The 14,717-nt window shown below is 37.8% G+C and overlaps 2 protein-coding genes across 2 annotated transcripts; one reads left to right on the top strand and one right to left on the bottom strand.

Annotated features, from left to right (window-relative positions):
* Nucleotides 1-5,844: 5,844 nt before the first annotated feature.
* LOC146615704 (CD209 antigen-like protein C) lies at nt 5,845-11,505 on the top strand. The gene is made up of 5 exons (XM_085374622.1): nt 5,845-5,914; nt 6,710-6,811; nt 8,046-8,347; nt 9,452-9,561; nt 11,349-11,505. Exons 1-5 carry the CDS (start codon nt 5,845-5,847, stop codon nt 11,503-11,505), a joined length of 741 nt encoding a protein of 246 aa, XP_085230748.1.
* A 1,987-nt stretch (nt 11,506-13,492) lies between these two features.
* Nucleotides 13,493-14,717, bottom strand: LOC146615703 (uncharacterized). The gene is made up of 2 exons (XM_085373781.1): nt 14,253-14,717; nt 13,493-13,831 (listed from the first exon to the last, which is right to left on the bottom strand). The coding sequence occupies exons 1-2, from the start codon at nt 14,715-14,717 to the stop codon at nt 13,493-13,495; spliced, it is 804 nt and encodes a 267-aa protein (XP_085229907.1).

Here is a 14,717-nt window from a genome sequence, read left to right as displayed (position 1 = left end):
ACAGGCAGAAATAAGTATTTAAAGACACGGTGAAATCCTCAGAGCAGAACATAAGGATAATACATTTATAAGGGATGAACAGATAATCAGTCATATGATTATGATGTGACACTATCCATGATGTCATATCTTTGCAATTTGGGAACAAAACTCTTTATTTGTATCCAGTGGTTGGTAACCCTAGCAACAGTTTGTTGTTTCATGTTACATGCTGTTACATGGTGTTGAACACTACACTTTAATTATATTTCATATAATCACTCCCACTTTTGATGCTGTTTTTTTCAGTGACAGCTGTTCAATGTATTTACTTTCAGTCTTTCAGTCTTTGCCTCTCTGTGCTGTAGTGATATCTTATTGGTATGTTATTGGTATGTTGTGGTTTAGAGGCTAAGTAGGCTGCATTTTTAATTTGAAATGTACAGTGGGCAAAAAAGTATGTAGTCAGCCACCGATTGTGCAAGTTCCCCCACTTAAAATTATGACAGAGGTCAGTAATTTGCACCAGAGGTACACTTCAACTGTGAGAGACAGAATGTGAAAAAAAAAATCCATGAATTCACATGGTAGGATTTGTAAAGAATTTATTCGTAAATTAGGGTGGAAAATAAGTATTTGGTCACCTCAAACAAGGAAAATCTCTGGCTCTCACAGACCTGTAACGTCTTCTGTAAGAAGCTTTTCTGTCCCCCACTCGTTACCTGTATGAATGGCACCTGTTTGAACTCATCATCTGTATAAAAGACACCTGTCCACAGCCTCAAACAGTCAGACTCCAAACTCTGCCATGGCCAAGACCAAAGAGCTTTCGAAGGACACCAGGAAAAGTATTGTAGACCTGCACCAGACTGGGAAGAGTGAATCTACAATAGGCAAGCAGCTTGGTGTGAAAAAATCAACTGTGGGAGCAATCATCAGAAAATGGAAGACATACAAGACCACTGATAATCTCCCTCCATCTGGGGCTCCACGCAAGATCTCATCCCGTGGGGTCAAAATGATCATGAGAACGGTGAGCAAAGATCCCAGAACCACACGGGGGGACCTGGTGAATGACCTGCAGAGAGCTGGGACCAAAGTAACAAAGGTCACCATCAGTAACACACTACAACGGCAGGGAATCAAATCCCGCAGTGCCAGACGTGTTCCGCTGCTGAAGCCAGTGCATGTCCAGGCCCGTCTGAAGTTTGCCAGAGAGCACATGGATGATACAGCAGAGGATTGGGAGAATGTCATGTGGTCAGATGAAACCAAAGTAGAACTTTTTGGTATAAACTCAACTCGTCGTGTTTGGAGGAAGAAGAATACTGAGTTGCATCCCAAGAACACCATACCTACTGTGAAGCATGGGGGTGGAAACATCATGCTATGGGGCTGTTTTTCTGCCAAGGGGACAGGACGACTGATCCATGTTAAGGACAGAATGAATGGGGCCATGTATCGTGAGATTTTGAGCCAAAACCTCCTTCCATCAGTGAGAACTTTGAAGATGAAACGAGGCTGGGTCTTCCAACATGACAATGATCCAAAACACACCGCCCGGGCAACAAAGGAGTGGCTCCGTAAGAAGCATTTGAAAGTCCTGGAGTGGCCTAGCCAGTCTCCAGATCTCAACCCCATAGAAAATCTGTGGCGGGAGTTGAAAGTCCGTGTTGCTCGGCGACAGCCCCAAAACATCACTGCTCTCGAGAAGATCTGCATGGAGGAATGGGCCAAAATACCAGCTACTGTGTGTGCAAACCTGGTAAAGACCTATAGTAAACGTTTGACCTCTGTTATTGCCAACAAAGGTTATGTTACAAAGTATTGAGTTGTGTTTTTGTTATTGACCAAATACTTATTTTCCACCCTGATTTACGAATAAATTCTCTACAAATCCTACCATGTGGATTCATGGATTTTTTTTTCACATTCTGTCTCTCACAGTTGAAGTGTACCTCTGGTGCAAATTACTGACCTCTGTCATCATTTTAGGTGGGGGAACTTGCACAATCGGTGGCTGACTAAATACTTTTTTGCCCCACTGTATGTCATATGGAATGTAATTAAGTACTGTCATATAAAGGTACTTGCACTTTACTTGAGCATTTCCAAATTGGTCACCTTTGTGCTTTTGCTTCACAACATTTCAAAGATATACACCACAACATTCACTTAAAGTCTTTGGTATTTGTGTTAATATAATATTCAGATTTTACATATCAAACAAGTCAGTTAAAAGTTTAAAGTGTTACCAGCAGGAGCAGCTACAGCAGTTAAATGATATCTGAACATTAATTCAGCAGTAGTTACATATTCTTGTCCTGTAGGCAAATTCAGTATCTTGTTGGCTTTTTTGTAAAAAATAATGGTGACCACCAGTGCACCAGTGCTACCGCTCAGCCTCTAACTATGGTATCAATTTCAAAATCCTACGCCGCCTTGTTCTCAAGTTATCGCATTCACAAACTTAGGCGTCTATGCTGCCTGCCTGCCCAGCGGCATGACTGAGAATGTTGAAAAGACAAAATTTCCATTTCTTCAGCTCAATAATAAGAAATAAAGAATATCTAAGACAACAAAAGGAATACACAATGAGAATATCTCAAAGATACATTCATGTGAAGATAAGTGACATACATCCATATTACACAGTACCCAGTATGTGCTGGTAGTAGTATCCACACAAACTCCACTAATTCAGCAGTCTGTCATGTTTCACTGACTGGTACAAAAACATAGCAGAATGATTACACTCTTGTGTAACAGTTGCCAAGGAATCCTTTTCATCAAATTCTAATGATTTAAAGGTGTAATGCAGTTAGTAAAATGGCATTCATTTGTGATTAGCCTTTTCCTTCTTGAATAAATATAAAACAAGACCTTGAGAAAAATATTTTTCTTGACTGATTTTATTTGTAGCTCTTTGGTCAAGAAAATAACTTCCTTTTGCTATGAATGTAGAACGTCTTATTAACACAGTACATATGTTTCATCACAGCAATTGTATTTTAATGGCATTGCATTTACATGTATATGATACAATAAAGTAATTAAAACCAAAATGTTACAAATAATAGTAATAGTGAAAAAAATTGTTGTACTGTCATGTAAGTTGCACACTGCTGTTACATTAACATCAAACTGGTCCTATTCCTTCACCTAAAAGTTACCAAAACTTAAAATTAAATCAACGGGGAACTAACTGCTTTTGATCTTCACATTGTGTTAAAACATCTTTGCAGACAGTTAAGATGTTTAATTACCTGACCTTCATAGAAGCAAAATATAAAGTATTCACTGTACCTGTATGATGGACGTGACTGAAACTGATAGCTTACATTTCTCCTGTGATGTTTTGCATAACGTCCAGGTTTTTCCACTTTGGAAAATTTGCAGCACAAGGGGATAACACATCTTTTTGTCCAGTGTGTTAACGGTTTTCGAGAAGCTTTTATTATTTGCCATGTTTAAACAACAGAACAACCCAGGTTGTTCATTGTTGGTCTTAAAGGCACAGTTTTATCATTGTTTAAATATCTATCAGAGAGGTCCTTTTCTGTTACTATTGGACAATACTCCACTTCCTTTGCCCCAATTTGTTGTGGTGTGCCTCAGGGGTCTGTTTTGGGTCCAACTCTGTTCTTGTCACAGTCTGGCGAGGGCAGACTGTATGAATTGATGAGAAGGACCCAAAACGCAGACCCCAAGGAACAGGGAACAAAACTTGAATGTTAACAAAAAGCAAGCTGTTTAATGAGGCTGGTAAAAGGTACAAACAAAAGGCAAGGCAAACTGAAGAAAAATTAACACAAACCTAAACTGGGAAATCTAAACAGCAATATGAAAAAACCTGGACATGAAACCTGGTGTAAGGAACATGGCGTGAACAACAGACGACCTGACAAGGAATGAACAGAAACACACAGACTAAATACACACAAGGGTGATCAGGGGAAGTGGAAACACATGGGGAAACAGCTGACACTAGTCTGACATAACGAGACAAAGGAAGCAAAGCTGACTACACTGAAATAGGACACAGACCTTCAAAATATAACTGGAAACATGTGACGCAGACAAGACAATATAAACTTGACAACATAAGACACGCAGCATGAAACACATGAAGGGCAAAGGGAAACTTAAATACAGCGGTAGAAAACACAAAGGGAAACTAATAAACAACTTAGCTACCCTAAAGAACTCAAACATATCATCCAAATAAACTAAAACTCAAAACGCTGGGTCAGACCCAGGAAAGTGACACTTCTCCTAATACATGCTACATTTGGGATTTATTTTTAGGAAATGCAACATCCCCTTTCACTGTTATGCTGATGCCCCCCAAATTTACTTCCCCTTCAAACTGGGTGTTTCTGTTCCACTGTAATGTTAAAGACTGGTTAGCACAAAATTTTCTCATCCTAAATGTAAATGAGACTGAAGTTATTGTTTTTGGAAGTCATTCGACTTTGGATAAGTTAACTGTTACCCTCAGTTCACTTGCTTGTCATCAGTCTCACACTGTAAGAAATCTTGGGAGTGTTTTTAGATAGCTTTTATTAATTAGAGAGGCAAGTGTCCACAGTTCAAACCAGTTTTTATCTGTTATGTGAAGCTTTATCTTCCTCCAAAACACCTAGAAACACTTATTCATGCCTTCATCACCTCTAGACTGGACTACTGCAATTCTCTCTATTTTGGTCTTCGCCACTCATGTCTTGCAGTTAGTCCAAAATACTGCTGCTCATCATTTAATAGATGTTAGAATGTATGAATGTATCACTCCAGTTTCAGCAAATTTACGCTGGCTCCCTGTCAAATACCATATTAGTTTTAAGATTTTTTTTACTTAACTTTTAAAGTTTTAAATAATATGGCACCCAGCTATTTAAGCAAACTCCTCAACATTTATAACCCCAAAAGAGCACTGAGAGCTCTTAATATAACCGAGGTCTCGATTGAATCCTATTCAGTCTTTTAAATTGCGTCTTAAAACTCCCCTTTTTTCCATTTTAAACCTCTTATAGTCCCACACGTTGGAAATGTTGTAGTCCTCTGCATTTAATCCCTTCACTCAGTGAAGCAGTGGGCAGCTACCAACCCAGCGCCTGGGGAGCAGTGTGTAGGGACGGTACCTTGCTCAAGGGTACCTCAGGGTAGCTTGGATTCGGTGGATTCGAGTCCCCGACCTTCCGATCAAGGGGCGACCACTCTACCTGAACTATCCCCACCCCCCCACAATGTTGGCTTTTAACTCAAGTTAATAACCTCAGACCTGTTTTTTAATGTTAATACAATGTCCTCTCATTTATCTGTATTTGTTTCTCTATTTTCTTCTCTTGTTCCTAACTGATTGTGAAGCACTTAGGTCAACTCTCTTGCTTTTAAATGTGCTATAAAAATAAAGTTTGAATTGAATTGAATTGAAGTTCATTGGACACAAGGCCAATTTGAATGTGATTGATTGGTGATTTCAGTGCATCTTTGTGAGATTAATGTATATGCAGATTGCCTGCTCACTTTCATTATACTTTTCTGATCTACACAGTGGGTAATTAGCAACTTCAAGGGACAAGATCTAGACCTTCTGCTGAGTTTTGAATTTTGTTGTATATCTGTCTTTTCATGTAACATTAGTCATTCAGACTATTCCAGGAAACTTCAACCTTCAAACTTAAACTGTGTTATAGAAATGTTATTAGAAGTGACACTTCTGGGTTCAACACATACAGAATGACTTCCGATAAAACTTCTGTAAAAGACAAGAAGGAACTAAGCTAAAAACTTCCTCATTTATGCTTCAAGTAACGTGTACTGCAGAGCCGACTCTCTAAAAGAAAGCTGACTATCTCAGGAGAGATGGAGGAAATCTATGTCAATGTTCAACATGGCAAGTCAGTCAACAGAAGCTCTTCAACAATTCAAACAGGTAAGAATTTCCAGTTTGATGGAGATTGTCAAAGGACTGAAATCCCCCAAACCTCATCCATCTAGGACTTGAAGTAATGTGATGAATAGGAACTCAGCGGGGTAACCATGTACATAGTTAAAAACAAGTTGTAAGTGTTGTGAAACTGGAGTCTCTGGAGCGGTCTCAGCAATATAATATTTCAGAGTGTTCCAGACGGTTAATTATGGCCAAACAACTGTGATCTAAAAATTGGAGCCACAAGTCTTTTCTTTGCTGCTAATTTTTTGTTGAATTATGGACTTTGGAGGAACTATGAGACCATAGTGGTATTTAGTGGCAGTTATCCCATTTCATCTATTATGATTAGTCTTGGTGATTTATAGAAATTGGCTTTCGTGATTTAAATGAATATCTTACCTGCATTTAAAGTCTGAATTGTGTTGTTAAACGGTAAAGGTTAAAATATGTGTATGGCTATTACAGCTTTTATTGCTTCTAAGAGGTTGCTCTAGCCCACAAGCTGACCGTCGCTTAGGGCGTTTATTTCTTGGTCTGCTACTTTAGGGCAACAAGGTGAGTGACTGACTGTACTTGACTAACAGAGTTGCTTAATCAGAGTATGTTATCAGAGACAGTGGTATCATTATCTAGATGTAGGCAGTTAGGATGTCTCCTTTAATTAGTTTCTAGTAATTCTAACTCAGAGCCTTAAGACGGACAACCAGTCCAGACTTACTGTACCGCAGTAACTGAGTATATGTTGCATATGTTGCATTATGTGAAAGACATCTCTGACTTTTTTTTTCTTATCAGGTCCAAAGAGCTCTGATGGGAAGTTTCACAAAGCTGTTATTCTTACTTTGGGGCTGCTGAGTGTTTCCCTGTTGGTTGGGCTCATTGGCCTTGGTCTGCACTGTGAGTTTTGTTCACATTTAGCTTTATTCAGTTCATTTTTATATTCTGTATTCCGTATTCATACGGGCAGTTTATGCCAAGCCTTCAGTGCTCGTTTAGTTCGCTCATCTATGAGAACACAGTCATCAGTTATCATCGAATTATTTATAACGTCATTACATCACTGTATATAATTAGAAAATAATAAGAAAAAATGGCTGTTCATGAATACAAAACAAATAAAAATAACAACAGATATTTATTGTTCTTCTACACTAGCTTCATTGTCATTGTATGAGAGAAAATAACAAATTATAGGCACTGTTAGAATAGCTGTTTTTATTTACAGACACGGAAGTCAATGGATTCCAGTGACTCCAAAGTGCCACTGCATTAAACATTGTTTGGCCAAATGTATTTCTAAACAGTGTACATGTAATGTACACATGTACACATCAAATAATTTCAGTCGCTGAAAGGACCAAGCTGCAGGCACCCCGTTATTCCAATATTAACTGACACCATCTTTCTTAGGTGGCAACTATGGTGTCATTTTTGTGCCTCTATTCTAACTGCACGTAAAAAAAAAACTTTGCAAGCGCAAATGTTGCATTTTGTGGAGTAAATTATTTTTGAGCGAAGAAAAGTGTAGCTTAAACTAGATTAAAACCAACAGTGGTCTTAAAAAATTATATATTTTAAAATGAAATAATTAAACATACTAACCGAAAATGCATTTGGCAGCATTCTGGACCATGTTTCCGGAATGCAATAGCTAGCAAGCTGATTGGAGACCGTAACAGCCTATCAGAATTTTCACATCCACGTCAGTGATTGGTTGGTTGGTACACCTAGAATGGTGTACAGAGAGTTGAGCGTGCACCGAGCAGAGATGTTGTGAGCATGAACGTCACACTGAGAACAGCCAGCAACTGAGCAAGAGGGGCTGTTATTGTGTGTGTGTATGCATAATAGCAAACACTGAAATACATTTCTTGCACGCAGCAATGAATTTTGTTTGCTCCAATTAAACGTTTCTTCACTCAAAATAATTTTCTCCTCAAAATGCAACATTTGCACTTGCATATTTTTTGATTTTTTTTTAACCTGCACTCATAGAACAGAGGCACAATAATAATGCCATAGGTAACATATGTTGTAACAAAGCCTGTCAGTATTGACCAACTCAGTTGTTAGTTTTGTCCTTAACATAATAAACATAAATATGTCATTTTGTAAATGTATTTATTTCCAGATCACAGTGAAGCTGCACATTTCTCTTTTCTCAAAAACAACCTGACTGAGCATCTCCAGGCCTCTATTAATGCGATGTCGTTCATGACCAGAGAGAGAGACCTGCTGAATTCAAGCATCACTGAGTTAAAGAAAGAACTAATTTTAACCAGACAGAGAGAGAAAACTTGTCCAGCAGGATGGAGGATATTTAGTAGTTCTTGTTATTTCCTCTCCAATGACTCTGGTTCATGGACAAGAGCCAGACAGGACTGCAAAGACAAAGGAGCAGATCTAGTTGTCATTGACTGCAACAAGGAGCAGGTACTTCCCTAACAGTTGACCAGACTGCTTAGTTAATGATATGACCATAATCATAATAATGTGTAAGTAAATAAACGCAGTAACTACAGATCGAATTGCGTCCAATGATCTTTAAGAATGACATTCTTAAAATTGTTTTAGCTGAATGGAAAGCCATGTGTGTGGGTTTGTTTGTTTGCTTTTAACTGGAAAGTTTCTGGTGTTTTTAGTGTTTATTGAGTCATACTCAGCATGTATCTTCTTCCATCATGGTGGGGTGAGTTGATGCCAAATAGTAGGATTTTGGAGAAAGAGAAGGAAGTTAGTCAGAACTGAGGAGACTGCACTGCCAGAAGGCTACATTGGAGATACTGAGGACAGCTAGAAGTACCTTAGAATTATACAAATGGCAACCATGAAGAGGCCGCTAGAAAAGCCACAACCAAATACCAGCAGAGTGTCAAGTCCTAAGGTGTCAATTGAATGGCAAGAACAAGATCTGCTGAATCACCACGTACAACCTGCCAGTCATCATATACTCTACTGGAATAACCAGCTCGCCAAAGGAGAAGATAGAAGTCCCTGACATCAAGACAAGAAAGCTCTTTACCATGTATGGAGGGTTTCACCCCACGTCCTGCACCCTGACATTTTATGTGAAGCTAAAGGAAGGAGGATAAGGATTAGTGATTGTCAGAAGCATCATCCAGAATGAAACAACAAAAATGGGTATATCAGGAAGCTGGCCACAATGAATTTGTGCTTGGCGAATACCTCAGGCATTAGAAACCTGAGAAAAAAAGATGAGCAAGAACATCATGGAAGGACAGTATGTACTACGGGCAGATAGAAGAAGTGGCTGATATCAAAAAATCCTACCAGTGGCTGGACAAAGTTGGATAGAAAGACAGCACGGAGGCTCTAATCATGGTAGCACATGAACAAGCCCTGTGTATAAGACTGAAGGTGGGGGTCTATGGTGGTCTAAGTCTCAAGGTCAAAATGGGGTACAATACCCCTAATGTAATTTAATGTATAATAGCTTAATTTTCTGTTTAATGATTTTATAATAATGATTCAATTTTTAAAATATCATTTGTATCTTTTTTTTATCATTAAAAACAGACTTTTCTCTCCAAGTTAACAAAGTCAGAAACATGGAGCTGGATTGGTTTGATGGATGGGAGCAATGAGGGAACCTGGAAATGGGTTGATGGATCTTCTCTCACTCTAAGGTTACAGGCCCTTCTTTATTTTATTCCTTTCTTTTCCCTTTCTTAAATATAATTTTTACCATGTATTAAATGAGAAAGAAATCAAATTTTAAAAATAATTTGTGTAGAAATTTACTGATGTAAAAAAAATGTTTGTTTTTGTTGTTGTTTGTTTTTCTTTAAAAATGTTTACAAAGTATGCAAATCACCACATATCACTGTTTCTTTTCACTTTTTTATCACTTTTGCATTTGAAGAGTATCCCATTTTGAACAAAAGAAAAGGATTAGGTAGTTTGCATTACTTGTTGTGCAGATCATAAGATATCACAAGCAATGCTGGCTGCTCAGCATGCAAAGAATGTTCTGTATTTATTTGTCACACATACAAGTGTTTATGGTTTTAGAGAATGAATCTGTCAAGAATCACATTTGATTTTTAAGCCCCACCCACATTTTATCGCGCATGTATTCTACGTATTAACTTTACACTTTGAAACTACCTCTGTACATTAGCTGTTTGCCAGAGATGCGGTTCTCAGTTGGTTGCTTTTACAGTTTGCTCATTTACTTTTTATTTGCTACACTGATCTGTGCATGTGTATAATCACCTACAGATCATGAACATCACAGTTCTGCTTGGCTTCTACTCTGGTCTTCCATCAGTCTTGCATCAAAGAGCATGGATTTATCCATGGTGTGCTTTTGCAAATAACCGCAAAATTCTGCTGGGCTCTAAAGTGACCGAGGTCCAGGCTTTGATAATGGGACGCTGAAATGCGCATGACAACAGAAAGTTTAAATGGATTCTCATTGCTGTTTCCACAGACAATACTCAACTGTTGCCACAAGGTGGCAGTAATTTACATGATAAAGGCAAATAGCATGATCTTCTGTCCCTTTATGGGAGAGACTTGATATATTTTAATGGGGCGGCATTCAAGCAGGCCAAGAACTGCATCTGAGTTAAAACATACCAATGAAAAAACGTACCATGGCATACGCAGATGAACCACAACAGACAAGCGATAGACAGGAATCCCAAAATATTTATATTTGATCCTGGAATTCTTGACAGTATTTTGACACATACCAGCAAGCATACATGGTGAACAGGCCAGTGTTTTTGCCACTCTAAACTGTTCTAGACTAAACCTTAAAATCACTGTCAAAAAAAAATGTAATAATAACTTTAAAAAGTATACACTTGTCGAACTCCAGGCCTCGAGGGCCGGTGTCCTGCAGGTTTTAGATATCACCCTGAGTCAACACACCTGAATCAAACGATTCATTCGTTACCAGGCCTCTGGAGAGCTTCAAGACATGTTGAGGAGGTAATTTAGCCATTTAAGTCAGCTGTGTTGGATTAAGGACACATCTGAAACCTGCAGGACACCGGCCCTCGACGCCTGGAGTTCGACACGTGTGCACTAGAACAAAAATGACATTAACCAAACTAAACCACCATACTACACGTGAGCATATTACTACCACTTATGCCACTTAAAGCCTTTATTGTATCATACACCATACATAGAACTTTGAGGTTAAATAATGACTTGCGATGTCTCTGTTCATTAAGACTAAATCATTTAGATTTGCTAAACCCATAAAGCAGAGGAGGTGCCTTACACACACAAAAAACCAAAGATTTATTTTGCGCAGTACAAATATCAGTGTTACTGGAGTTGTCATTTTTAGGCTCAGTACAGAAAAAAATGTAAATGTGTACAAAAATGGGAATCATGGAAAGACTTCTAATATTAGAGATTAACAGTGTCACCATTGTCTTGTTCTGAAACCTGTTAGGTACTGGGAGGCTGAGCAGCCTGATAACGGTGGTGGTGATCCAAAGTGGGGTGAAGAAGACTGTGCACATATTAGAACTGGCAAGGATACAGAAGAAAACTGGAACGACCGCTCATGTGATGCTACTCTGAGGTGGATCTGTGAGAAACTGGCTTAGCACTGAGCTATATGTTTACATGCTTTTGAAAGGCATAGTGCCAGTTCCATCTCATCAAGAATATTTATTAAAAAGGTTTATTAAAAAGGTTTATTTGAAATGTTCAGAGTACCTGAAACCAGTTATGCCATGGTTACTAGACACTGTCTGTATTTATGTAGATTTAAATGGAAGAAGAGCTGTACAGTAACTCCAGAGGTAGAGGTAGAGAGTCACTGTAATTTCAAGAAATAAAATCTTTACTCCTAGTAGAAAAGCCATAGTTCATGAAAAGCTATGACTATTTAAGAGTTAGTTAAAAAGGAAAGAAAAAAAAGGTTAAATTCCAAACATAAAAACAGATAGACTGTATATAAAAGATAGTTGCACAATGCAGGTTAAAAAGGAAGCCAGGGTGGAAATGTCATATACCTGTCTTTTTTTCTACTGACCAGCAGAGGGCAACCTTGTAGCTGTCTAGAACTCGACTTCTCGCTTGATTTAAAACCTCAGTATATATTTTTCTAATGACTTTATGGTCTCATTCAGTAGTATTATGACTTTATCATGTTTAGTTTGGAAAGTGCCATTTAAAAAATACCATGCCATATAAATAAAAACGTGCTTGTGGATGAAACTCTATCAAATGATATACAAGTTAATATTCTATCAATACCATACTAAACCTGTACCCGTGAAGCACACATAAACACATACTGTGTTGTTATCCACAAATCTCTGAGGAAAGTTTCCAGCACATTTTTAAATCTATGCAACAAAGAAGTAAGGCAGTTCTGGATGGAAAAAATTCTAATTCTAGTTTTGATGCCTTCAGTGAGAATCTACAATGTAAAATAAAGCCAAAAAAACATTAAATGAGTGGGTGTGTCCAAAATTTTGATTGATAGTGTATGATGACTGCAGAATCTTCCTCATCTGAGGTGCAGGAGCATTGCAGCAGCCAATCCCTAGGGATCCCCTAAGGATCAATAAAGTATTCTGATTCTGATTGTGATTATTTTGTGGCGACCCCATGCAATTACATCTCCATATTGTCACCCTACATTTGTAAGTGTCACATTCACGATGGTGGAATCTCCAGCAAAGTGCCCTCTGCAGTCCCAGTCTGCCAATACCAGGCTCTCCTTCTGCATGCAAGTTTCATCCAGAAAAGACGACAGCAGGAATACTCACTGACTGGAATGTCCTCAAGAGTAAAATTATGTTTAATTGGAACATGAACATTATTTCTTAATACACCTCCTTTATTATTGGACTACTTTTCATGGCTGAATTGTAGTTCCTTTTATCTAAAAACAAAAACAAAAAACCAATGTTAAGTACATTATGCTCAAAAGAATCATATCAATCAATCAATCTTTATTTATAAAGCACTTTTCATACAGCAATGTAGCACAAAGTGCTTTACATGGTTAAAAGCAGCCCACCCCACCCCGCCCTCCAACTCACTCCCCACACTCTTATTAACATAAACAATCATGGATACATACACACACATCCCCCCCCCCAACACACACACACTTAAAAAGTAAAATTGGGCTGCACAGACATGAGCCAGTTGATGCACATTTTAATTCCAGTGAAAAATACTATGTATTCTATTTTTGTTTACATTTAAGTTTATTGCTTGAACTGTTCTTTCCTTGCCATGTGTTTTCTTAATGTTGAACAATATTTTCTGACACAAATAAATAGAAAACGATCATATGTATAATTTTCTTGTCATATTCTCTCAAAATTAGTGTAGTAAACTATTGCAAAGAAAGTAGAAAGAAAGTAAAATTATTTAGGAAATATATAGGAAAAACTTATCAAAAGGTTATAACACAGATTTTCGTTTGTAAAACGTGTTTTAAATTAACAGGTAAATAGATAACTGACTAAATAAAATGTCCACATGAAATGTACATATGAGATACAGACTTTTATAGATGTAAAGGTTCTAACAAATGACAGTTTAAAATATTGCTACAGTGTCTCCAGCTGTTTATTGTTCTTCATCTTCCATCAAGTAGAAACCAGGGATGGAAATTTTCTCCCAGGCTTCAGAAGCAGCAGTGTTTGCATCGTCATTATCATCATTGTTTCCTGACAGCTTAATAGCTTCAAGGTAGGGCTCACAGATGTTTTTTGCTTTTTCTGTTGCCATTTCTTTTAGTTTGTCGTTTAGGTGAATACTGACTTCCTCTGCTAGAAGGTCTTCAAATACTACACTGTAGTAAGGCTGACAGCGTGGCCTTGTTTTAAAACAGCTGCAAGACAGTCTTTTAATTTCACAGGTCGTCCAGACAAATAAAAAACCACAGATGAGAAAAAGACCATAATCCTGGAAAAGAAAAAAAAAGATACAGTTTGAAAACAATTCACATACTTGTTTTAAATGTAGGTTTGTTCTTTTAGTCAAGTTCAAGTTTATTTCAACTCTTTTCGCATTTCTTAACATTCAGCTTCCAATAACCTGGCAGTACATAAAGGTCTTTTGAGCATGGACAGTTGTTATTAAAGTGATGTTTTCTTTCTCTATTGTCAGTCAGACACACAGCTTTTGAATTTTGCGCAAGCATCCACTTGATGCTCTGAGCGCACTAAGTAAAACATTGTGATACTTTCCTTACATGGAGGTAGAACTAAAATGCTTTTAAATGTAACAAAATTTCATTGTCTTACATTTTTTAACATGTGAATTTTAGTTTAAAAATGATGTTAGTCAAATTGATGTTGCATGATTGTTGTGTGTTGTTACTTACAAGTGATTGAGTCATATAGTCTCCTATAATCCGTTGCTCCTCATAGGTCAGATTTTGTTTGCATGGAATTCCAGTCTGGTTCTTGTTGAAGTTTGTCTTTAGGCAAACGAACCAGTCTCCATCAAAAAGAACAGCAGATATCCATACAGCCGCCAAACTGATCCACTTAATGAAAACCTTATAGGCATAGCTGCCAACACACATAGCACATCTCGAGAGAGAGTGACACCAGTAAAAAATCTTTCTTTGGTGAAAAGGTTCAACAATGATGACAATAAAGGAGAGGATCAAAGGCGGCAGAGCCATGTACAGTACACCATTTGGATGCAGGCCCGGTTCACACGAGCATAAAAAATGCATGTTAAAAATGTACTGAAGGATGTAGAAGATGACTATGAGCACCAAAACACCCACAGAATTTCTGATTACTTGAAGAAGTTTGTAAGTAAACTCCGGAAATGCCAT

Source organism: Diplotaxodon limnothrissa, linkage group LG16 (genome assembly GCF_057381915.1).
Source record: "Diplotaxodon limnothrissa isolate DT_005_m linkage group LG16, D_limnothrissa_male_GT1.1, whole genome shotgun sequence".
Lineage (NCBI taxonomy): Eukaryota > Metazoa > Chordata > Actinopteri > Cichliformes > Cichlidae > Diplotaxodon > Diplotaxodon limnothrissa.
The sequence above is the reverse complement of the archived record's forward strand: the minus strand, read 5'-3'. Positions and strand labels throughout refer to the sequence as shown.